The 25,823-nt window shown below is 49.8% G+C and overlaps 1 protein-coding gene across 1 annotated transcript in view; it reads left to right on the plus strand.

Moving 5' to 3' along the window:
• Positions 1 to 25,823, plus strand: part of GNG2 (G protein subunit gamma 2) — a 280,638-nt gene that overhangs the window by 234,456 nt on the left and 20,359 nt on the right. The window contains exon 4 of the mRNA XM_078659741.1: positions 4,389 to 4,504. Coding sequence (XP_078515867.1) covers positions 4,418 to 4,504 — 87 coding nt within the window. The 5' untranslated portion in view covers positions 4,389 to 4,417. The remainder of the gene's footprint in view (positions 1 to 4,388; positions 4,505 to 25,823) is intronic.

The raw sequence follows: 25,823 nt of genomic DNA on the forward strand, positions 1-25,823 counted from the left end.
CTGGCTAAAAGGAGGATATCATTGACATGGAAATCGACACGGGCCCAATGATAGGGAACTGGAAACAGGATGTGAGGCACTGGGCGGGGCAGAGGGGAGAGTCTTGGCCAGAGAAGACACACGGGAGTTGTGGCGACAGCCCATGGCAGACCCCTAGAGGAAGGTCCTGTAGAATTGAGAGCACCGAGAGATATCAAACTGTAACAGGGAAAGATGAAGCCAGTTCTCACCCAGACCGTGAACATAGCCAGACACTCTGATTTGTGGGGCAGATGAATAACTCAGAAACCCCCGCCCCTGCCGTCACATAACCCCCTTTGATTTGAATAAATCCGTGAACGACTGGCTCAAAAGCGGGTTGGTGGGTCACTGAATACCCACAAGGTACAAAAGGTTCTCCTACCAGCCGGGCCACCCCTGGATATTCCCCCTTCCTATACTCCTGATGTAATCCAGCGCTGACACACCACCCTGCACAGTTACCTAGTTCACGGTTCCTTTTTTTTCTTTGAGTTGCACAATCTGGGTATTTTTTTCTAGCAGCTCCTTTTCTCATAACAGACTGCATGCAGTAGTAGATAGCAAACAGCGCATAACCCCATCAAATGTCCTAGATCACTGCACCCAAACAGCAGCACCCACGGAATTCAACTCCTAGGGTTGTAATATCAGCTAGATTGTTAAGGATTGCAATATGAAAATCACTGGGAATTGTAAACTGAACACATTGGGATAGTGCACTGTTGATCAACGATTTAAACTTTATTGCATGTAATATTACATGAGTCGATTGCTAACTAAAATGATAATAAAAATGAGTTTGAAAAAAAATGAAACTAAAAATGACAAGAAAGTGCAAGTACTGACTGACAACACAAATTTGATATTTTATCTCAAGAAACGGGCTACAATATCATATCTCCTATTGAAGTTTACAGGACCTTTGGAGGTGAGACAACATCAGAAGCATTTCCTTTGAGGCAAATCGCATACTGAGTGTAGATAAAATTCAAAGTTGACTACTTATGCAGATAGGTACTTGCCACAAAGGAGAGCTGAAACAATCTGTAGTATATAACATATTCAAGACAGGAGTGAAACAAAACATAGATTTAGCAAACAGATAAAACAAAAAATGGCAAATCGTCATAACCAGGCACTTCCAACCCGTGTCACAGGGGAATGCACTTTGATAAGCTGTGCAAACCATCTGCACATCCTTTTACTTTAAATCCTCTTATCCAAATGTTATTCGAGACATACAAATTATCCAGCTTGTTTCTCTTACTAGTAGTACAGAGATGGCTACATAAGTTATAGTTTTCAAATGGCACAATGCAATATTATTGTTCTCCAAGAAGCAACTCAAAAGAATGTACTGACAATTCAAAAGGAAAAAGCATGCATGCAAATCCAGAAAAACTATAGCTCGTAGCATGGCTGCGAGAATATTATGATTCAATCGCCTTAATCTTCCAGAGAAGTGTATGAACTATATTAAGAGGCATGAGATCCCTCTCAAGAAAGCATTGTACACTTAAAGAGATAAAATACCTTAGTTGGTGTTCTTGGAACACATTTCAAGATCAGTTAAGTTGTTAAATTGTGTTAGTCAGATATTTCAAATGGTTGATCATGTAAAATCCGCTAGGTCTCACTAATGGCACATTTATTGCAGCTTACACCAATTGAAATCGGCATACAGATACTTGGTCAATACCAGTAATCAAACATTTCCTTGACGGAGTAAACAAAAATAAATACCCTCTACATGCAAATCCATAACAACGACTACTGAATGCACGGTTGAATCAACGCATAAGGCTTCTCTTAAACATCTTAACTTAAAACAGAATTTTTATTAGCTATTAAATGATTTAGACCAATGCAGGCTCTGTCCATGAGAATATAGAAAGATCCATCCAAACTTTGCACTTAAAGTACATTCATATATCAATGTAGCTCAAACTCTACAATTACCACCCTTCTTTCAAAATCAACGAATGCAGCTGAACGGTCACTCAAAAGGCTAGATGTGAGTTGGTCCATCATGTTTTACATGCAAGAGACAAAAGACATCAGAACAAGAATACCGTTCTTTGTGTCATAAGCCCCCCAGGTGTTTGGAGTGGCTGCAGCATCTGAGGGATACGACTATTGCCATATGAATAGCGCTAATCTTTCAGACATGGTACTAATTGGCAAATAAGACAATAGAAGTTAAGCCAAAAGTGCATTCTACAGAAGAAAGGAGCAACTCTGGATTCCATGGCTAATTAATCTCTAAATGGCATATGTATGGCAGCAGCATGGTCATCCACTCATGCTTTCACAAAATAGTATCCATACTAATATTATAAAGAGAGAGCCCAAACCTTTGAGGCGGGTAATCTCAGTAACCACAGCACCAAACACAAGACCCAATACAGCCCTGGAAAGGGCAGTTGCAGCAGAAGGACATAGGCTATGCAGACGGCCACCATATATATATTTATTTTTACAGAGTTTTATATAGTGCAAACTTCACCCAAACTGAATCAGGAATCAGAGCGCTTTACATAGCACCAGTTACGTTACATGAGGACACACATTCATTTTTGTTAGGCACGGGGAGATTAAGTGATTTGCCCTTAATCACAGGATGTTTGCCGTTGTTACCAAGACTCGAACCCAGATCTCCAGGTCCGAGGTTGAGCGCCTTAGCCGTTAGGCCAACTCCTCTATACATTTAAAAGGTAAAAGAACCGTGCCAGCAAAGTAGTCCCTTGTGGGCGTGTCTGCATTGTGCTGTGGGCGTGAGCTGACGGCGTGACTAACGCTGGGGGCGTGTGGTACGGCCATCACATCGTGGGCTGTGGGCGTGTTCTGGGGGCGTGACAAACACTGGGGGCGTGACAAATGCTGGGGGCGTGTGTCCGCCCTTCATGCCATGTGAGTCGTACATACAAGCGATAATTACGTAGCTGCGCAGCATCAAGGGGCAACCTGGGGGCGTGACACGCTGGGGGCGTGAGAAACGCTGGGGGGGGGGGTGTCTGGCCTTCATGCCATGTGAACGCAATTGCGCCGCATCAAGGGGCACGCTAGGGCGTGTGCTATGTTCCGCCCTTCATGCCATGTGGGTCGTACATTAATCAGAAGATCATCTGCTGTGGCCGTGTGCTGGGGCGTGACAAACGCGTTCACCTGGAGGCCTGGTAAGTAACGTTACTGCAGCCTCTCCTGTGCGCTGTTACTGAACTCTCTCATTCAACGAAATTACACGCGCCTGCTACCATCAACCAGGGCTCTAGCCGGGCTCAGGCGCCGGATCAGTACACTAATTACACACGCCTGATAACATCAACCAGGCCTGTAGCTGGGCCTCAAGCGGGGAAACACGCGCCTGCTAACATCAAACAGGCCTGCATCTGGGCCTCAAGCGGGGGAACACGCAAATGAGCGTGTCTGCAGGGACAATTACTGCAGCCTCTCCTACTCGCTGTCACTCAACTCTCTCATTAAACGGATTTACCCGCGGCTGATAACTCTCTCATTCAACGACATTACACGCACCTGCTAACATCAACCAGGGCTGTAGCCGGGCTCAGGCGGCGGATCACTACACCAATTACACGCGCCTGCTAACATCAACCAGGGCTGCAGCTGGGCCTTCTCCGTCCCTATTCTAATGAAACAAAAAATGTTGTCTACAGCGAGATTTTAAAATAAATCGCCCTTGCCAAATACACACATTACACACATTCTATTTCATACCCGGACAACGTCGGGACGGGCTGCTAGTTGTGTATAAATGCAAACACAAAGGGAGTACTTAGTGGGCCAGCCAGTACTGCACCCCTAATGCCTGTGCCAACATTTTGATGGCACTCCTCCGTCAACCATCTTACACGAGGGGGGAAATACTGCTAAGTATGCAATGTATAGCATGTGAATCTAGAAAATATGCAAGCTGCGAAGGAAACCAGTTACCAACATGTAACAATTGTTTTGCAGCTTGAATATCTTCTAGATTCACATGTGACCCTCCCACCTCCTTGTTAAAGGAGGAGAGTTAGTGTTGTAACAAAGTACAAAACAAATTGAAGTCATGTATTGGGATAGTTTGGGCTTATGGTCAACGTCATAGTAACTCATTCGGACTCACCCTAGGTTGATGCACAAGCAAAAAGGTTTGTCAAAATATAAATAGGTCAGGACCCAACCACTAAGTGGCAGAATAATGCACAGATTGTGAATCTGCAAGAGGGTCAAACTACAGGACCATTACTACAGGTAAGTAACTGGTTTCTTACATGTGCGCAGCAAGTAAGAAAAAGTTAACCTACAGCACAAAGAAATTTAACAAAACACTTGTTAACTGTTGGAATTGTATTTTTATTTTATAGTTCATCTAGAAAATATCACCAGCCCTCCGATGGCCAGCAATAACACAGCAAGCATAGCACAAGCCAGGAAACTGGTGGAGCAGCTGAAAATGGAGGCCAACATCGACAGAATAAAGGTAAACTTACTGGGCACCATGTGTACGCTTCTCATTAAACCAAGATCAGAGAACATTTTAAAACAGAAAATGAAACGATGAAACATGCCTTAGTGAGACTTGAACCTGCACATGAAGTTCACACTATGTTTAATGAACCAATAATTGATTTGGAAAAAAGTCTGTTTGTGTTCCCAGCGCAGACAATAATAAGCAATATACTATAAATAATCTAATGGAATATCCACTCAATGGAACAACTGATTGTTTTGTGTCAGTATTTATATGGTGCATTCCATACCTACTATTAAGCCCAAAGTGGTTTGTGTAGTTCAGCTGCATTAATTGATATAGAAATTCCTACCACTGTAGAGGTAGTGAAATCCTTTGAGTTGTCTCAGGTTCCTTGGTGTTATTTATTTTCAACATCTGTTTTATTAAACCCCCAGATGGGGATACGCAAAGAAAAAGGTGACACTTACACAGCGATAAGCCTACAACCCCCAAGGGGCCGGCCGCGATACATAACGTGATGTGCAATAGCGTTCCGTGCGTACATGATCTGCAATTCCTTCAGTCTCATATTCAGTGTTCTGCCTACAACCCAATCGGGCCGGCCATATGAAAAGAGCATTATGTGCAGTCCATCACGCCCAATTGTCACCACGCATAAGGTCCAGCCCTGAAGATCGGGCAGCAACTAGTGGGCCAAACGTAAACAAACATCGGACCATAGCGGTCCAACACACAACCAGGGGCCTAGAGGAAGGCAACAAAAGAATAGAGACAGTGTCAAGGGAGAGCAGAGAGAAAGGTAGGAAAGAAGAAGTCAGGAAAGGGGGAGTGAGAGGACCCGGAGAGGAGCAGTCGTCGAGTCACCCTTCTGCAGCTCCATGCCGGGTTCGCGGGCCATTATCTCAGGGTACTACGGGGGGCAAAGGGGATCACAGCATCATCCACTAAGCGCAGTGCCCGCAGCTTAGGAGGCATGTTTCTCGCATGTTCACTTTTGCACAGATAAGTCACCAGGGGCTGCCAAACTTTCTCAAAGCGTGTAGTGCGAGACTGTAGTCTCGCTGAAAGCATTTCCATAGTGATGACCTGCCAGTTTCCCAAACCATGCAGCAAGAGGGGGAGCCTCCGCCTTCTTCCAGTACAGGGCAATAAGTTGTCTGGCAGCACCCAGCATTTGCAATGATATATTCCATTCACTACGGGTCAGAGCAAGCAAATTGGCAGGTTTGATTCCCAGCAATACTGTACTAGCGGCATCAGGCAAAGGGAACCCCAGAACCCCCCTTATGTGGCTCAGAACCTCCTTCCAAAAGATAGCGATCTGGGGGCAGGTCCACCAGATGTGTAGAAAGTCCCCAGGCACATGATGGCACCTCCAGCAACCGGGAGAGGAAGAGGAGAACATTCTGTGTAAGCGCTGTGGTGTGTAATACCATTGTGTCATTACTTTGTACGCGTTTTCTTGCTGCGGTATGCTGCGGTATACTTTGGGGATGTCTCCCCAGAGGTGAGCCCATTGCGTCGGCGTGATATCCGCACCCAGCGTCGCGTGCCATTTTTGCTGGTACGGCTGCAAGGGGGGAGCTTGGGGGTGTTGCAAAATTCGATATATCTGAGAGATTAGGCCCTTCGTGTCAGTGCAGGAGCGGGCCAGACGCTCAAACGGGGTAAAGGCCCGGGTGGCCCCTGGGTATACCGCGTCCGACAAGGCCCAATGGCGCAATTGGAGAAATTGCAACTCAGCTTCAAGCGGAAGACGGAATTCCTCTTTACAGTGGGCAAAAGTCTTAAGGGTGCCCCCATCAAAGAGATCTGTAAGGACTCTGCAGTCGCCTTGCGTCCATTTGCAAAAGGCACTAGTGCGGCTAGCCGGTGGAAACCACGGGTTGTCTGCAATAGGGGTGTGCGGGGAGGGGAAGGTCGTGAGACCTCCCCGTACCGCTATCTTGTCCCACACATTCAGGACTGTCTTTGTGGGCACCGCCAAATATGCACTAGGGGACCGCCCCGCTTTATGAATCCAAGGCAGGTTCCAGATGGTGCGGCCCGTGACCGCCCTGTCCATATGGAGCCACCCCTTCTCGCTCCGCCTGGTGCCCCATTCAACCACAAAGCGCAGGTGAGCAGCCCAGTAATAATCCACCAGGTTAGGGCATGCAAGCCCTCCGCGATCACGCGGGGCCATAAGAAGTGCCTGAGAGAAGCGGGGCCTCTTACCCCCCCATATGAAGTTAGTGCAGTCTTTTTGCAGGGCTCGGATGTTTGGCAAGGGGATAGGTGTAGGAAGGCACTGAAACAGGTAAAGGAGTTTAGGCAGGATAGACATTTTGATTGCGTTTAGCCTTCCCAGCCACAAGGGGATAAGTGGTTTCCAGCGTCTCAGGTCCTCAAGGATGGATTTGCGGAAGTCCGCCCAGTTGAGTGCAGACCAATCCTCCAGGGAGGGGGTCAGGGATAGGCCGAGGTATCTAATATGGCGATCAGTCCAGCGATAGGGGCATAACTGTTCCAGTGAGGGGACATCGGCCGGAGGGATCGTAAGGTTAAGTACCCACGATTTATCGTGGTTGATTTTCAGGCCGGAGGCGCCCTCGAAGGAGCAGAGCGCTGCATGGAGCGCCGGTAAGAACTGTCGGGGCTCCGTAAGGGTAAGGATGAGGTCGTCTGCGTAAAGCGCCACTTTATGGGCTTGTCCACCCATCGTTATGCCGTGGATGCCCGGGTCTCGCCTGATCAAATCCGCCAGAGGCTCGATCGCCAAGGCGAACAATAGGGGCGAGAGAGGGCAGCCCTGCCTAGTCCCTCTCCCGATGGCGATCGTATCTGTCAACCTCCCATTCACGCGGATCCTAGCCTGTGGCGCAGCATATGGCGCCATGATCCTGGCAACCATCTTCGGACCGAGCCCCACCTTACAAAGGACCGCTTGGAGAAATGACCAGTCCACGTGGTCGAACGCTTTCTCAGCGTCCAACGAGAGGAGGCACGCCGGGATACGCCAATGGTGTGCCTTCCCCACCAAATGTGCAACTTTCCGCACATTATCGGCCCCTTGGCGGCCACGAATGAAGCCCACTTGGTCCGGGTCAACGAGGTCAGGCATGTGGGGGTCTAATCGCTTAGCCAGCACCTTGGTGTATATTTTAAAGTCGGTATTGAGCAGCGCAATCGGGCGATACGACGAGCAGAGCGCGGGGTCCTTCCCAGGCTTCGGAATCAAGGCTATTTCCGCCATCCCCATGTCCGGGGAAGGGCCCCGACCATCATCGAAAGAGGCGAAGAGCCGAAGGAGGTATGGACTCAGCTGAGATTGGAATAGGTGATAGAAGGAGAGCGGCAAGCCATCGGGGCCTGGTGTCTTCCCCAGATTTAGTTCTTTAATAGCCAAGGTTACCTCATCCAGCGTTATCGACTCCTCCAAATGTGCAGCCGTAAGGGGGTGCAGCTGCGTCCCGCTATATTGCTCCAAAACTGCTTCCGACAGGGCGGGGGCCGGTGGGTCCGCCGTGTAGAGTGAGGCGTAATAGTCCCGGAACGCTCCCATCTTGTCCCTTGCCGCCGTCGCTCGAGACCCATCAGGGAGCACCACGTTCGCTATATGTGATCTGGCCGCTTTGACCCTCAGCTGTCTCGCCAAGAGTTTCCCCACCTTGTCCCCTCCATCAAAGTGCAATTGCTTCAGAGCCAAAAGAGAGCCCTCAGCTCTGTTCGCATGCAGCAGTCGCAGCTGGCCCCGAAGATTTGCCAGGCGTCGCCGTGTCCTCAAGGTGGATCCCTCCTGATCCTGCGTCTCCGCCACCCTCAGGTCCCTCACCAAGCCGTCTTCTACCACCCTCCTCTCTCGTGCCCTCGCGATCGCAAGGGACGTAATGTGACCCCGTATCGTGGCCTTAAAGGCGTCCCAGACCACCGGAAAAGGCATCTCTGGCAGGTCATTGAACTCAAAATAGGAGGTAATGGCGGTGCGAATGTCCTCAACAGACGCTGCATCTCTAAGGAGGTGCGGTGGTAAATGCCATTTCCGTTCTCGGGGGGGACCGTCCCGCGGGTCCCGGAGAAGCAGCTCCACATGTGCATGGTCCGAGATGGATATGTCCGACATCCCAGCATCCACCACATCTTGAAGTAGGTCATGGGACAGGAAGACATGATCAATGCGAGAGTAAGAGCGGTGGGCACTCGAGTAAAAAGAGTACTCTCTCTTATCCGGGGAGAAGTATCGCCATGCGTCAAATAAGCCTAGGTCGCCGATCTGTTTGCGAAACGCCAGAGACATCGCCCCCGCCCCGTGAAAGGAGCCCTCACTCAGGTCAATCCTCGGACACCACACCAAATTAAAATCTCCCCCCGAGGACAATAGAGGGCCCACCCTGAAGTACCTGTTCGCGCAAGAGGTCTCGGAGGAAACGATCCTGCGCCAGATTAGGGGCATACACATTGCACAGTGTTAGACGGCGAAGTCCCACCTCAACAGTCACCTTGAGGAAACGGCCATCACCACTTCGGAAGAGCCTATCGTTCCCTCGCCTGATGCCAGCTTTGCACAAAATCGCCACCCCTGCCGTTTTCGTGTCCGCCGCCGCCCAGTATTGGAGAGGGTATCTAGGATGTGCCATGCGCCCAGTATCAGCCTGAAGAAGGTGGGTCTCTTGCATGAAAACGATATCTGGGTCATGCCGCATCAAGTAATGCCATATCTGCTTGCGCTTATTGGGCGAGTTAAGGCCCTTAACGTTGAGAGACAAGATCTTTAGGGGTCTATTCACATTACTTGCCAGGGCAGGGAACTCTAGGATACGCAATCAGAGCCATCCTCATCAAATCACACACCATCCATACACCCCAGACAAGGGTCCCTCCCTTCCCGACCCCATCCGCCACTCCACCCACCCTCCCAGATCCCGCACAGAAGGTAAGAGAAGGAAGAAAAGAGAAAAAGAGGAAGAGAGAAATAGACAAGTACAAAAACCAAACATTCATCAGCCGGTGAGGCTGGAGGCATGAACTGTAAAAGTGCGGCCAACAGGGCCAGAGTTCGCTGTCCCCAGAATAGGGCATCCTACACCCTCGGGTTCGAATGTCCTTCGGGATATCACTCCCCAGGGGGCAGTTCCAGAGGGACATGGCTGGCAGAAAGCACTAGGAGGTATGGAGCGCCCACCCACCCAGGCCCAGCACAGAGGGATCAGGAGCCCATCCGACCCCCCCCCTCGTCATTCAACCCCTTGTTTGCTCAAGGAGTTTGTGGGAACAGTACCTCAAGAGGAGTGCAGCAAGTGTGATGCCATCTTCACGGTGTAGGAGGACGCTCCCTAGGAGAGCGCTCCTCAGGGTCGGTCTCTGCTTCCTCCAGGGCTCTAATGTGGGCTATAACGTCCTGCCGCGCTTGGCTGTGTGTGGGTGCGTCAACAGGTGGTGCGTGCCGCCTCCGCGGCACCGTGGTCCAGTCCGGTCCAGTCGGCGTTCTCTTACGGGATGGATGTCTAGAAGGACTCTCCGGGGGGGAGCACGTGATATTGAGGAGCCGCGCCGCCTCGTTGTATGATCGCAAAGCTTTGCGCCTACCCTCCCACTGGAAGATAAGCGCGAAGGGATGGCCCCACTGGTATGGGATGTTCATGCTCCGCAACTTCTCAGTCACCGGGCGGAAAGCACGTCTCCGCTTCAGGGTATTGGGCGCCAAGTCCTGGAAAATTTGGATCTTATGGCCCTTGTATTGTAGGTCAGGCTTGTCCCTCGCGCACTTCCAGATCTCCTCCTTCTCTACAAAGAAATGCACCCTTGTGAGAATGTCCGGTAGAAGGCCCGACCTCCCCGCAGGGGCCGCCACCCGATGTGCCCGGTCAAGAGTGGGGGGCGAGACGTCCTCATCACCCCACACTTCGTGGAGGAGCTGCACCACGTAGTCCATCACGCCCTTCCCTTCTTCGCCGAGCGGCACGCCGCGAATACGGAGGTTGTTGGGCCGGCCCGGTTCTCCAAGTCTTCCTGCTTGATCTGGAGCTCAATGTTTTGTTCCTCAAGGGCCGTCAAGCGCTGCCACAGATGTTCCTGGTACTCCGTGCGCGTGTCCATGGTCCTCTCCAAGCTATCCACGCGGTCTCCCAGCTCCGTGACCTCTCGCTTGAGCTCGGTAACGCATGAATGTACCTCAGTTCTCAGGGAGCCGATCTCTGCCTTGAGGTCAGACATAAAGGCGGCCATGAACGCCTGCGTGACTGGCGTGGAGTCCGTCGCCCCTCTGGATGGGCCCTCTCCGGCCGCCGGTGCCCCCACCTTGCCCCACATGGCTGTCACAGGGTTATTTATTTATTTTATTTATTTAAATGCTTCTATAGCGCCAGAATCGAACCAAATGGGTTATCTCCGCGCTTTGGCCGCAAGCACAGGTGACGAGTGACCACTTTACAAATGATCTGAGGATGCAAATGAGGGGATGCTAAGGCTTATATTTCAGTAAACAGATTGGTTTTTAGCATTTTCCTAAATGTAAGGTGGTTGGAGATCTGTCTGAGGCTGAGGGGCAAGTTATTCCACAGAGTTGGCCCTACTGAGGAGAGGGCACGGCCACCTTGTCTGGTCTTTTTAATAAAAGGAGAATTGAGCAGGAGTTGATTGCTTGACCGTAGATCACGTTCCGGTCTGTAAGGCTGAAATAGTTGGGCTAAGTAGCTGGGGCCGTTTCCAAATAGACATTTGTGGACGGTGCAGCAGATCTTGAATTTGACCCGTTGGCGTACAGGGAGCCAGTGAAGTTCTCTCAACAGGTGTCCAGAAGGTGTTCTAGTGGGCGCATTCAGAATCAATCTGGCCGCCGTGTTCTGGACCACCTGTAGACGATTGATGGCATCTTCATTGGCTTGTATCAGGAGCCCATTGCAGTAGTCAAGGCGACTTATTACAAGGGTCTGTACCAATGTCTTCCTGTAGATATCAGGTAAAAGAGGGAAGATACGTCTAAGTAAGCCAATGGTATGGAAGCAGGCTCCAGCAATCACGTTCGCGTGATCTTTTAGGGTTAGATTTTGATCCAGTTTCACTCCTAGGTTTTTTATAGTGGATTTTGGGGAAGGTACTGGTCCCAGGTCTTGGGGCCACCAGTCGGGAGACCAGAGCATGTTAGCTTTACCAAAAAACATCACTTCTGTCTTCCTGACATTACACTGGAGGTAGTTGGAAGCCATCCAGTTAGAGATGGCCCTCATACCTTCCGCAAAATTTTCCCTAACAGTAGCGTTAAGGGCATGGAAAGGGTAGAGGAGTTGGGTGTCGTCAGCATACGACACTGGTGTGAATCCGTACTTCCTCACAATCTCAGCAAGGGGGGCCACATACACATTGAATAGTGTGGGGCTTAGGAATGAGCCCTGTGGCACCCCTTTAGTGATCTCCCTAGTGATGGAATGATAGGGGCCCAAGCTGACAGATTGTGCACGCCCAGATAGGAAACTCTCCAGCCATGCAAGCGCCTGGCCTCTAATGCCCACTCCTTGTAGTCGGTTCAGCAGGATTTTATGCGATACAGTATCAAAAGCAGCTGACAGGTCTAACAGCACCAAAATCATCGAGCCTCCTCTATCCTGTGACATCTTGATGTTGTCGGTCACGGAGAGGAGAGCAGATTCGGTGCTGTAGTTGGGCCTGAACCCAGATTGAGATTGGTCCAGGCCCCCTGTCGCTTCTATGAAACTGGAGATCTGAGTGTTAGCAAATTTCTCAGCCAACTTAGTCAGGAGGGGCAAAAGAGAAATAGGGCGGAGGTTGGAGAGTTCCGTCCAGGGGGAAGTGGTGTTTTTACGTATCGGATTCACAACTGCCTCTTTCCACTGTTGCAGGAGTTTACCCTCTTTGAAAGAAAGATTGAGGATCTTCATGATGATAGGGCATAGTAAACTGCCCAGGTTATTAGTTAACCTGGCAGGAAGAAGATCGCGAGGGGAGCCAGATTTCACATTACTCAGAAGAGTAAGTATATCACTTTCTGTGACTTCTGGAAAGGCTTCAAGGGTCTCAGTGAGGGTTTCTTTGCACAAGGTGCTTGGGGCTTCCAGATTGTATGGGTGTTTGACTAGAATTTTGTTATAGATGGTGTTGATTTTGTCCTCAAAGAATGTGGAGATATTATTGCACAACTCTTGTGAGAAAGTGTCAGAGATTTCACAGGCCAGCGGGTTGGCAAAGGTCCTGAGAATTTTGTACAATTCCTTTGTTGAATTGGCAGCTCCATCAAGCTGAGACAGCAGGCAGTTTTTCCTTGCCTTTTTAATGTTTTTATAGTAGGAGGATATAGCCTGCTGATAAAGTTCCTTGCTGGCAAGCGAGTGATTTTTCCTCCATTGTTTTTCCAGCTTCCTACATTTTTGCTTCTCCATTTTTAACAATTCGGAATACCATGGTTCTTTTTTGGTGGTCAAAGGTTTTTTGACAGTCTTTTGTGGGGCTAGCGAATTTGTGATATCCAGAAGGGTGTTATTTAGTTTGGATAGAGCCACTTCAATATTGTCAGAGTCAGAGATTGTTGGCTCTTTCCAGAATTGTTTAAAGGAGTCCAGAGTGATTTTATGCCATGGCCTTTTAGTGATTCTCAGATTAGTGGAGGGGTCCGAGGGTTTATCAAGTAGTAGGAAGGAGAATTCCAGCAAGCTATGGTCTGACCAACTGATGGCTTTGGGTGGGTGGCAGTGTATTAAAGGGTGATTGGTGAATATTAAATCCAATGTATGGCCCTTTCTATGGGTGGGGCCACAGTTTCTTAAATGAAGACCTAGGAGAGCAAGGTCAGCTAGGAGGAGTTTAGTGTCGGGGTCTTCTGCTACGTCTACATGAAAATTAAAATCACCGAGTAAGATAAAATTTTCCTTTGCTCTTAGGTGTGGGGCTAGTATTTCGGTCAAAGCAAGTGAGAAACCAGCATTAGAGCCCGGAGGTCGGTATACCAAGGCACCTTTCCAGTGTTCCTTAGCTCTGATATTGATTTTGAAAATCATTATTTCCATAGTGGGCAGAATAATTTGTTCCCGGACCGAGATATGGAGATTTTCTTTAAAAATGATGGCGGTCCCTCCACCAGTTTTTATTGGACGGTCCTGTCTTAAGATTTTGTAACCTTGAGGAATCCCCAAAGTTATGGATGGGACCGTGTGGGGCTTCAGCCAGGTTTCCGTGAGGAAACATATTTCGGGCTTGTGGCTTTGGATAGTGTCCCAAATCTCGACATGATGTCGGGGAAGGGATCGGACATTTAAAAGGAAGCTTTTCCAGCCTTTAGCTTTAGTGATGGTGTCGCTAGCCCTAGCGGAGCCAGTTATGATGGAGTTAGGGGTGGCTTGGAATCTGCATATTGAGCAAGAAAACGGGCCCTCGGGAAATGGCCAGTTATCGCAGGCACACCTCAATTGTCCCTTAGGTTGGAGGGATAATTGGGACTGTGGGGTGTACCTGATACATGCATTCTTAGTAGAGGCCATGGCGATACTGGTTAACAGGGTAGAGTAGGAGGCCCCTAGTCCCGTCCTGTCGCGGACGGGCGCAGACGGGCTTCTCTCTGGCGCGTCTCAGGCGCTTCGCTGCGCGCGACCGCTGCGCGTTCACTGTGACGAGGGGGCTATATACTCCTTAGCATGCAGCAACTAGAGCGCGAACCGCTCGCTGCAGGCGGAAGTGACCTGGCTCTGCCTGACCCGCCCTCCGCTCTACGGCACTGGTTGCCGAGTCGGACCGGGGCGGGCAGGACGAGTGATTGAGCACAGGTTGCTTTAGATGGTGAGTAATGTAATTATCGCCTTCACAGCAAAATCGGCGCTATTAATTCAGTGTGTCAATTATAAAATCTGATAGGCGCTATAGCATCAGCGTTTCAGTTTTAAAATCCAATAGGTGCTATTAAATCAGCGTTATACTTATTAAATCAGCGTTATACTTTTAAAATCCAAAAATAAGTACTATTGCATCAGCGTTTTACTTTCACAACAATTCACAGGCAAGCACAGTGGTTGTTCATCACCTGAGGCGTCAGCGGGTCGGGGAGACACTGCCACTGTCCTCCCTACCGCGATGCGCCGCCTGCTCCTCGCTGCCTATATACTCCTTAGCATGCAGCAACTAGAGCGCGAACCGCTCGCTGCAGGCGGAAGTGACCTGGCTCTGCCTGACCCGCCCTCCGCTCTACGGCACTGGTTGCCGAGTCGGACCGGGGCGGGCAGGACGAGTGATTGAGCACAGGTTGCTTTAGATGGTGAGTAATGTAATTATCGCCTTCACAGCAAAATCGGCGCTATTAATTCAGTGTGTCAATTATAAAATCTGATAGGCGCTATAACATCAGCGTTTCAGTTTTAAAATCCAATAGGTGCTATTAAATCAGCGTTATACTTATTAAATCAGCGTTATACTTTTAAAATCCAAAAATAAGTACTATTGCATCAGCGTTTTACTTTCACAACAATTCACAGGCAAGCACAGTGGTTGTTCATCACCTGAGGCGTCAGCGGGTCGGGGAGACACTGCCACTGTCCTCCCTACCGCGATGCGCCGCCTGCTCCTCGCTGCCTATATACTCCTTAGCATGCAGCAACTAGAGCGCGAACCGCTCGCTGCAGGCGGAAGTGACCTGGCTCTGCCTGACCCGCCCTCCGCTCTACGGCACTGGTTGCCGAGTCGGACCGGGGCGGGCAGGACGAGTGATTGAGCACAGGTTGCTTTAGATGGTGAGTAATGTAATTATCGCCTTCACAGCAAAATCGGCGCTATTAATTCAGTGTGTCAATTATAAAATCTGATAGGCGCTATAACATCAGCGTTTCAGTTTTAAAATCCAATAGGTGCTATTAAATCAGCGTTATACTTATTAAATCAGCGTTATACTTTTAAAATCCAAAAATAAGTACTATTGCATCAGCGTTTTACTTTCACAACAATTCACAGGCAAGCACAGTGGTTGTTCATCACCTGAGGCGTCAGCGGGTCGGGGAGACACTGCCACTGTCCTCCCTACCGCGATGCGCCGCCTGCTCCTCGCTGCCTATATACTCCTTAGCATGCAGCAACTAGAGCGCGAACCGCTCGCTGCAGGCGGAAGTGACCTGGCTCTGCCTGACCCGCCCTCCGCTCTACGGCACTGGTTGCCGAGTCGGACCGGGGCGGGGCCTTATCCTTAGGGGCCCTCGCTGGGTCGGCCCTGGCGCCCCTATTCGTGCGCGTCATCGTCCGCCTTGGCCAGGAGAGGTTGCTGCAGGCCGCCGATCGCCGCTGTAGCTTGGGGCCCCCACTCGAAATAGCACGTGAGAGCAAGGCCAGGAGGGAAGGGGAGGAACACAGGCGTGGAGCCCCGAGGGTCAGCCCACACCCCGGGTACTCAGGGGCCCAAAGTTCGGATCACTCGACCCCTGCAACAGCGGGCCCCAGCACTCCCCCCACAGCAAATCAGGCAGACCGGGGCCCACCGGGCAACAGTACCTTGTGGCCGATACAGGGTGATCCTTCCGCTCCAGACCCTTAGTCCGGGGCCAACGCTGTGGGGGTAGCCCTCGCCAACAGTACGCCACTTAAGCAGAGTATCGGGCACCCCACACCGCCAGGGCCCCGTGCACCGCCTCTCCTTGTTCCTCGCCGGTGATGACAAGGGGAGCTCGCCGAGGTCCGGTCCGCTCGAGCGCCAGCAGGGGGTTGCAGAGGGAAAGACCGCTCCAGGACGTCACCAAGATCAGCAGCCCACCGCCGTATTTCTCCGCCGTGTAAATCCGCCGTATCTCTGCACATCCAATGTGCCAATGCGCGGGCCGGGAAGATGGCGGGCGCCGTCTGCTCCGAAATGTGCCCCGGGGGCACCGCCTACACCGGAGCACCGTCCGGTCCCCGGTCGCAGCTCTGCCCCTTCACCATGGAGTGCGGCGGGGAACGGGATCGCCCAGAAGTCAGATTCCGGCCCGGACAGCAAGCCCTGGACCTCCGCCTCGGTGCCTCAAAAAGGCGGGCGCCGAACGCCCCAGGCGCTCAAGTCGTCAGGGAGACGCAGCCAGGTTGTGCCCCCCTCTGGTGAGTCCGTGTGCATGTAGTCCGGCCAGCCTCACCTCTCCGTAGGGGCGAAAAAGGGGCCGGCAGACGTCCGCTGGCGCTCACTGCGTCCATCCGGAGCCGGCAGCAAGTCGCCTCCGCAGTGTCCCAAGATGGCGGAGAGGCGGGTTCCGTCCGCGCCAAGCCGTCCGCTCGTACCACGGGTCTCTCAGGGCACTACCGTGGAGCCACTGCCCGTGGAAACCCGACCACAGCCTGCTAGCACTCAGGGGTGTCGCGGGGAGGGCCTGGGTACCCCAAAATCCGCCTTGATAGCTTATGAATGGGCCAACGGCGGCGGGAGCTCCGCAAGAGCACGTCTGCTCACATCGCCGTTCAAGCCACGCCCCCCCTTGGTGTTATTTAGAGTGCATGGTTGGAAGGGTGTTGTTTGTAGTTAGACCTACTGTCCCATGTTGGATGAGGTGTGTAGGGTGAAAACATCTTGGTGGAAGCACAGTGCACCTACGTGTACTGATGTGAACGTTGAGTGTAGCAGAAAGTGTGATAACAGACACGGTAGGGTGGACAAGTAGCAAAATTGGGGCACATAGGATGTTACAAAAATCCAGCCTGTCCAAATAAGGAACAGCCAATTCATTGAAAGTAGGGTATTTGATGCCAGGAATTAATACGGTTTGGGCAAAGCAAAAACTTTGATCAGTATCGGCCTTCTTAAATAGTGGCGATTTAGAATGTAGTGTTGAGTCAAATTCTAGTTTACTAAGGGACAGATGCACAGTTGTGGAGTGGTTGTAGTTGGATCCAGTTTCAAGCACCTTACTTTTATTGCCATTAAGATTACTGTTGGGCTGCGCCCAGATTATAGAAACCATAAGGAATGATGAAAAGTACCCAACATAAAAACCTCTATTAATAAACAATTTAAACATTATTCACCTACTGCAAGACGTCCTGGATGTAAATTTAAATCCAAGAAATATATGAAAGACAAAAAAGTATATAAACCCTAAACTAGACATATATCATTGCCGCAGGCAGAACTGTAAAGTGACATTTGTTTTACTAAGTTTTAGCCCAATAGCAACCAATTACGAAAGGAAATCTAAGAGACCATGTCAGCAAAGTAATATACAAGTAGCATTTTTCATGAGATCACATGTAATATCATGAGTGAATATCATTAGTACAGAAAAAGGTGCTATTAACTTTTAATGTTTTAAAGTACTGCCATTGTGCATTTTGTCAAATAAAATGTTGCATTTTTTTCATTGGCCCACCCATTTTTTGAAGTATGTGGAAATGATTTATGTATTCCTAAGTATTTGGAGACTGCCTGGTAAGGAGGAGTGGCATGTTGTCTCCTGGCAAACAAACAGAGAATTTTCCAACCACCCCCGAGTATGATTAGTGAGGTGTATGGCTTGTTCTTTTTTTCTATTTTAAAAGCACAGTGCCGATTGGTGCTGCCGGCATTGTACTTCCTACTGTATGGCTAGAAAAAAGAGAGAAAGTGGAAGTCTCATTAAATCAGAGCTACGGCCTAAATCAGTTTAGACCCCAAGAAGACAGGGTAAGCTCTACTTTACATTTGTCAGGCTGCTGAATTCGAGGTAGCATGGCTAGCCTGAGGTTTTGTTTCCAGAAGAGAAAGAGGTTCACTATAAAATCTAAAATCTAGTACAAAACATAAAATCTAGTCAGAAGTGAATTAACTAAAAAAAGATTAGACTGTAATATCAATAATACTGCGGAATTACCAACTAAATAGTACATTATAAATCAAATAACACAACGAAGGGTGAACTAACTAAAACGAAGATTGACAATGACTGGAATTCATAGAAACCAACAATGTCCTTCACTTCACTCAGACTAGGTTGCGGCCCAAACATAGTATCAAAACCACTCTTTTAGCAGTAGTGGACCATTCTAAAAGAAGTATGGAGCCGTGGTTGCTATTATACTCCTAGAACTAAGCACTGTGTTCAACGCTGAAAGTTGCAAAATCCTACTCAAAAGGATTCACATGACTGGTGTGTCAGGACAGGCCTTGGATTGGCTCAGCTCCTTCCTGAAGAGCAGGTACATCCAGGAATTTGACAGGTCCTGCGCATCAAATGATTTACCCCTGAACTGTGGAGTCCTGCAGGGCTCTTCTTTAAGACCCAGGCTCTTTAACCTTGATATGCAACCCCTCACTGACATTGTAACCCCATTCGGGATCTCCATAGTATCCTATGCCGATGACACTCCACTGGTCTTCTCGCTTTCTTCAGACTGGGATCCCGCAGCCCCCACTCTGGGACAATGCCTCAAGATGGTAGCTATCTGGATGGACAATTCATGCCTCAAGCTCAATAGAAACAAGACCGACCTCATGAGCCTATCAGTCCTGGCATGAGGGCTTAGTCTGCTCCCTGCCCACAAAATGGTTAGTAAAAGTTTGGGGGTATGGCTGGACAAATCTCTAACCATGGGAACCAGGGCAACAAAACTCAGCCTGCTGCTATGGAATCCTTAGAATGGTACGCCAAATCCTGACCCTGCTTCCTTCACTATCCAGGAGGCTGGTGGTCAAGGCCTGGATCCTCTCCCACCTGGACTACAGAAATTCCCTCTACTTGGGTGCACCCAAAGCAGTGCCAACAAACTGCACCTATCCTCCTTAACATCCTCAGACACAGCTCAGTCTGACAAATCATGGCCAAATCCACTGGCTTCCTATGACCCAAAGGATCAAATTCAAGGCTCTGTGCATCACACACAGAGCCCTCCGAACCCAGGGCCCCAATCTCCTGGTAGCTCATTGCCCTCCATACCCATCAGAGAGCCTTCAGATCTTCTAACGCATGTAGGGCCTGTGTGCCTTCCATCAGAAGGGCAAAAAGTGGAGGACATTCCTTTGGTTTCTAAGTGGCCAAACTCTGGAACTTCCTCAACAGTCTCTCCGCACGGTGGACAGTGAACTAACTGTCCATAAACATCTTAAAACATGTCTCTCCGAGAATTTGCCTCAGACGGAGCATGTTGAATGTCCATTGTCGCAAAATCCAGCTCTGGGAAGCCTACGGGTCGCCATGCACTCTATAAATGCAAATAGTATAAGAGTATAGTATAGTATAGTATAGTATAGTACAGTACAGCATAGCATAGCATAGTATAGTATAGTATAGTATAGTATAGTATAGTATAGTATAGTATAGTATTGACCGGATGGAGATGAAATACAAGAAAACATTCCAAGTACACTTATTGTCTCATTTTGTATGCATTGTAGTTGGTGTTTTAATCAGTCAGTCAAGAAGCTTTTATTCGATATGCAAGATATCTTGTAAGCGTACACAAAATACAGCCAATACAAAACTAGAGAAAACATTATTTAAAAAGCAGTATTTAAATGTACCTTAAAAAAGATAAAAGGACATGTAATGTCAGAATAAATTAGCTAAAAATGAATTAAACCACTATTGACAATCTCTTGCATCGGATCAACCAAAACTGTTTTGAAAATTTGGCTACACCGCAAACAATGGGGGGGGAAGTGTCCGTCATTAGGATGCGCAGGGCTACTAGATAACTACGCGTGCCCATATTGCGACAAAGGGGTTTAAGCCAAAAACTCCTGGATTTAGCATAGTCTGAGCATTCGAACAGGATATGCGTAATGGATTCTATCCTGGTGGGACAACATGCACAAAAAGGGGACGTGTGAGCACCTGATTTCCACTTTGACACCAGTGCTCCAACTGGAAGGGAGCCCACTCTAAATTTAAAATACAATGCTCGATCAACTGGAAGGGTAATTAGGTCCAGATAAGGCTCGTAAACTACTGTATCTTTTACTGTTAAAAAGGCAACTGTAGATTTACAATGTCCAGAGTTTGTAACTAGCTGGTCCGCAACCCAATTCCAGTATAATCTTTTCAGAACCTCTTTTGGTGGAGCCTATCTAGATAACCAACAGTTCCCCAGTCCTAGTTCCTCCAAAAGCTTTTTGGTGTCTCTCAGCCACTTAATTTTTGCCCAACCGCCCAGGCTCATTATCTCAGCCAACCCTTCAGCATACGATTTTAACTCTTCGCCCCTCCAGATGCGTGTCCATAAGAGGAGTGGGCGAAGGCGGGCTTGATCTTTAATGTTCTTACATCCTGTGTCCAGCAGCACGGGTACTGTTGGAGTGCTCGGAGGGATGGCGATTAAGGATTTCAGGAGCTTGCTCTCTGCTGATGCCAAGGAGTCCAGACAGCAATGCCCCCACAGTTCGGCCCCATACAAGGCTGATGTTACTACCTTGGCCTTGTAGATGTCAATTACTGGGGCAAGCGACCTCCTCGGTGATGCCCGGAATTCCCTCAGGAGGGCACCTCCTGCTCTCTTATGGTTCAAGACCATCTTAGCAATGTGGGGTGACCAGTTCATGCTGTCGGTGATCCGAATTCCAAGATAGTCAAATTCGGATACTTTCTCCAAGGCAACAGAATTGAGAATAGGGGGGCGGCCCAGTTTCCTTGGGGGATTTAGGACTAGAAACATAGTTTTATCCACGTTGATTACTAAGCCTTTTGCAACACAGAAGTCCTGGAAACGAGTTAGCAGTTTCTGAAGGCCTTGCGGAGTCTTAGATATCAGGAGCGTGTCATCCGCAAAGAGCAGGGTGGGGATCCGCACTCCTCCGAGACAGGGGGCGTCGGCTGGCTCTTGCTGGAGATATTCCACCACTGCATTCACGTATAGTGAGAAAAGGGTGGGCGCCAAAACGCATCCCTGTCTCACACCCCTAGACACTGGAATTTTCTCTGTTAGCTCTCCATTTCTTCCCCAGCGGACCTGAGCAAAGGTGTGGGCGTGAAGGCTTATGAGAAGGGACAAGATGTAAGGAGGCAATCCCAGCCCATAAAGCACCCTCCATAACTCCTCCCGGGGAACTAGGTCAAAGGCAGTCCTCAGGTCTATAAAAGCCAGGTATAGGCTGCCCTTGCCTAGCTCCACCACCTTCCACCCAAGGAGTGCCAACCTAAACACCTGCTCTGTCGTCCCCATTCCTGCCCGAAAACCTGCCTGGAAGTCTGATAATATTTTATTTTCCTCCACCCAATGGAGAATCCTCCCAAGTATAGCTTTTCCTGCTATCTTTTGGGTGGAGTCTATGAGGCTTATGGGGCGGTAGTTTCCCGGGATTTCTCTGCATCCTTTTTTATAAATCGGGACCACCACCGCCCCCTTCCATGAATCGGGCACTGGCCCTCCCATCATAATGTCATTAAGGAGTGCTGCAATAACCCTTCCCCACACCACTGGATTTGCCCGCATAAGATCCCCCGGTAGGCCATCTGGACCTGCTGCCTTGCGGGGGGCTACCCACCCTATTACTTTTTCGATCTCTAAAGGTGTAAAGAGATTATAGGTATGGGGTTCGGATACCACTGGGAAGGTCACCCTGACATTTAGTTCCCCATCCGCCGGGACGTATAATGCCCCAAAATGATTTACCCAGCTTTGAGGGGGAATATTACAGGGTCTCATAGTTTCCTCGGGCCTATTCCGGGAGCCTACAAGGTTCCAAAAGCCCCTTGAGTCTTTACTTTTGCTAGCAAGGAGTAGGTCCTCCCAAAATTTCTCTTCCCACTCCATCCTAGCACTTTTAAGGGATCTATTGTAAACCTTCCTTGCTTCCAGTATATCACTGTGGGATTTATGTTTCACTGCCTCTACGAGCATTGTTTTGTGTACCCTACATATTTGTGTGTACCAACCATTACCTTGCTTTTTACCTCGTTTGTTTCCTAACTTACTAGAAGGGATGGTAAACACGTTGGTCAAAGCCTCTACTAAAGAGACAAAGACCCCACTAGCCATACCCACCCCTTCCGGGAGAGACCCCAGATTTGACACAGCTTGATTTAAAAGGGTTAAGATTTCTCCAACTCTTTCCTCTGAGAGGACCAATTTAGCCCATTTTAGGCGTCTACCACAGAGAGAGACTACAGACTCGTCGGGGGGAGCTACTGTGGGATTAAGGGGACCCTTTTTAGGAGAACACCACCACTGGGCCATGGTTAAGGAAAGTGGGTTGTGGTCACTTTCAATCGTTGGGACCACAACCATATCCCTCACTTGGCTCCAGAGACACACCTCTAGTAAGATATAATCTATTCTAGAGGTGTGTCCTGGTCTATTATATGTATGAGCCCCCACCCTATCTGAAGTTGTCCTTCCGTTCACTGCTCTTAGATTTAATTCAAGGCTCAGGGAGTATAGCTGTAGCGCCAATTCTGTCCATCTCCTGATGGGTGGAATCTCCAGAACTGGGATCCCTAACCTAGCATCCTCCTCGTCCTGGTCTAGGGCAACATCCGAGCCTAAGGGCTCGAACGTGCAGTTCATGTCTCCCGCGACCAGGATACACGACTTGTGTGGGGTTGTGTTCAAAAGGGACTCCAGGAGAGATAATACAGTGGACTTCCTCCCGCCCTTAGTACCTCTAGCGTACACATTATAAACATTCAATATAATTCGTCCCCTGGGGTCTCTTAAAATAATATTTTGAATATCCGGGCAGCCTGTCTGTGGCTCCTCTATTCTGCAGTCTAGGGAAGCTGCTACCCATACGAGCAGGCCACCCGAGGGGCGTCCTCTCCCTGATTCCGAGGATAGCGCAGGCACAGAGTAGGAAGAAAATCCCACCCTATGTACCGGCTCCAAACTCCAGGTCTCTTGGAAGATGCATAAGGAATGCTCATCAACCAAGGCATTCCAGTCTGGGAGGGCCAACTTTCTTGCGATCCCTGCGACATTCCAGCTGAGAACCTTAAAGACTTGGTCCGTCACAGCTGGTGTGTCGCCGGTCGCGAGAACACTACTGTCCGCAGACCTCACAGGAGGAACATGCAAGTTACAATCAAGAGGAGTGGGCAGAGAGACTACCAACCCACTGTCGCTTACTGTTAAGGGAGAAGCTGTTCGAGGTGATGATGCTACCATAGGGCCTATTCTATTAACAGTTACCATATCTGTAACTGCAATTTCCCTCGTGTCGCCCTCCTCCAGTCAACAACTCCCTGGACCCCACGGGTTCAGCCCGTTGGCCCCAAGACCCCCAGCCCAGCGTGGGTCCCAATTTTGGCAAAAACCAAGAGTACTAGGACCCTCCCAAGGCGACATAGCGATTTGCCTGGGATAAAAAAAGGTTAAGTCCACTACTTTAACCCCTTGTGAATCCATGCTTTTTATAGGGCCACAGATGGAGCTCACTACTCTGGGATCTTGGAAGTTTATTATTACACAGTCCCCCTCCTGTGTTTTTTTCCCTTGCCCTACCCACCCTACTCTGCGGACACTTAAGATAAGCCCATCCACACCAGTCGAAATAGGCTTGTTTGACTTTAGCCAGTGGATGCACTTGTTCTTAAGGGACTGGTGGTTTTCCAACTGTCCTTCCTTCAGTGGGGGAACATTTACCAATACGGCGACAAAAGGTTGGCAATCTGGTGGGAGGTTTATGGGGGGGATCTGCCGTGGTAAATTACGGCGGGCCACTGTGGTGACAGCTGGGGTTGTAGTTAGAAGGGCAGTTTTGGCGACCATTCCTGTCGCTGATCCCTTAGTTTTGTCTTGTTTGCCAGGTGTATGACTAACATTAGCTTTACCTTTGCTTGCCAAGGGCTGCACTTGTGGAGTTGGCTTAGGTGTAGTTTTCACAACCCCTGTGGGCATTGTCATTCCCTTAGGTTGGGGCCCTACTACAGGTGGGGTAGGAATTTTAGGTACTTGAGCTCGCACTCTGCTAGATTCCGCCTTATTTGACCTGTTTGGAGAATTAGAGTCTGCCTGTGGTGGCAAGGAAGCTAGAAGAGCTACTGGGGGCACACTCCCCTCTAGACCCATATCCTGGTTGTTACTCACTCTTTTTAGCTGTTTGAATGTAGTTTTAAGTGAGTAGAAACCATCGAGGGTAGATTGCTCTAATTTATCTATTCTAGCCCCCAGGCCCTTAACCTGAATCAGCAAGGGCATCAAGAGACTATTTACCCTCTCCAGAATGGTATCAATAGTCATGGGGACAATAACTGTGGGGGCATTATCAGTACTATTACCAGGGGGCGTGCAGTTATATAAACCCATTTGTGAGACCACTGCATCCCCATCTTCCTCAGCCTTATCCTCTGGGACCAGCCCCTTTGCGTTTTTCCCGCCCTGGCCAAAAGACTTTTTTGTTTGTTTATAGAGCGCAGCCTGTCTCACCAGCCTACCCTTATTGGGGTTAGCTGCCTTTTTACTTTTGGCCCTTTTCTTTTGCCTACGTGAATCATGTACAGACGGCGCCCCATCTGGGTTTACTATGGTAGGGACGGGCGGTATTGGCAATGGTGACTGAGTTGTACCTTTATTTGGGGGCGTAGGTGGTACAGGTAGAGGTGGTGTAATTGAGCCACCCTCCTCCTCAATGCCACTAGGAAGAAGCGTGGCCAAATGTTCCAACCTGTCTATATTTTGCCCTATTTCTAGCAACGGGGGGAGGTCTATAGGGCAACCCGGGACAGCAACATGGGGGGCAGATAGGTCCCGCTCACAAGCCGGTGTCAAGGCCTGTGCTACGGCCCCCAGTGATGAGCGTCTAGAAGGGAGATAGACCTCGGAGAGACGGCGTTCGGACATAGCGATTTCCTTTTCTATAACTGCCGCCACTCTAGTTATAAAACGGTCCATGGATCCAATCACTGAGCTCCCACCAGCAGCTCCCCTTTCGCACTCACTCCTGAGTAATTTACCTGAACGGGTTGACATGGTGAAGGGCAAACCCTGGGGAGCCACACGGGCCCACCTGAACTCAGGGTTGAGTGATAGAGACGTGGCCCAGCCCAGCCTCTGTCTGCCCCTGACTGCCACCCCTTTGCTCGGGCTTCGCTCGGCGTCCCGCTGAGCGTCGTGTAGAACGTGATGTAGGTGCGTTGCAGGCGGGGGGCGTGTCTGTCAGTGGGCGCGTCCGTGTGCACCTGTGGACCGCAGGGACTCCTGGACTTCCGAGTCCCTGCTGCAGGCGCCGTTGATGTTTTCCAGCTCCTCCCGCTTGCTAGCGCCTCACAGGCAGCGCTTCCTCGCTGAAGCCGTGAAGCGGCACCCGCGGAGCGGGTGCGGCGAGAGGCAGCGGCAGCACTCGGTCCCAAGGGCAGAGGGCAAGGAGCAAAGCAGTAACCTCCGGTAAGCACCCAGTGTCCCAAACAGTAATGGTGGCACACGCCTTTTCACTCTGGCCAGGCGGGGGGCGTGTCTGTCAGTGGGCGCGTCCGTGTGCACCTGTGGACCGCAGGGA

Source organism: Lissotriton helveticus, chromosome 9, assembly GCF_964261635.1.
Source record: "Lissotriton helveticus chromosome 9, aLisHel1.1, whole genome shotgun sequence".
Classification (NCBI taxonomy): domain Eukaryota; kingdom Metazoa; phylum Chordata; class Amphibia; order Caudata; family Salamandridae; genus Lissotriton; species Lissotriton helveticus.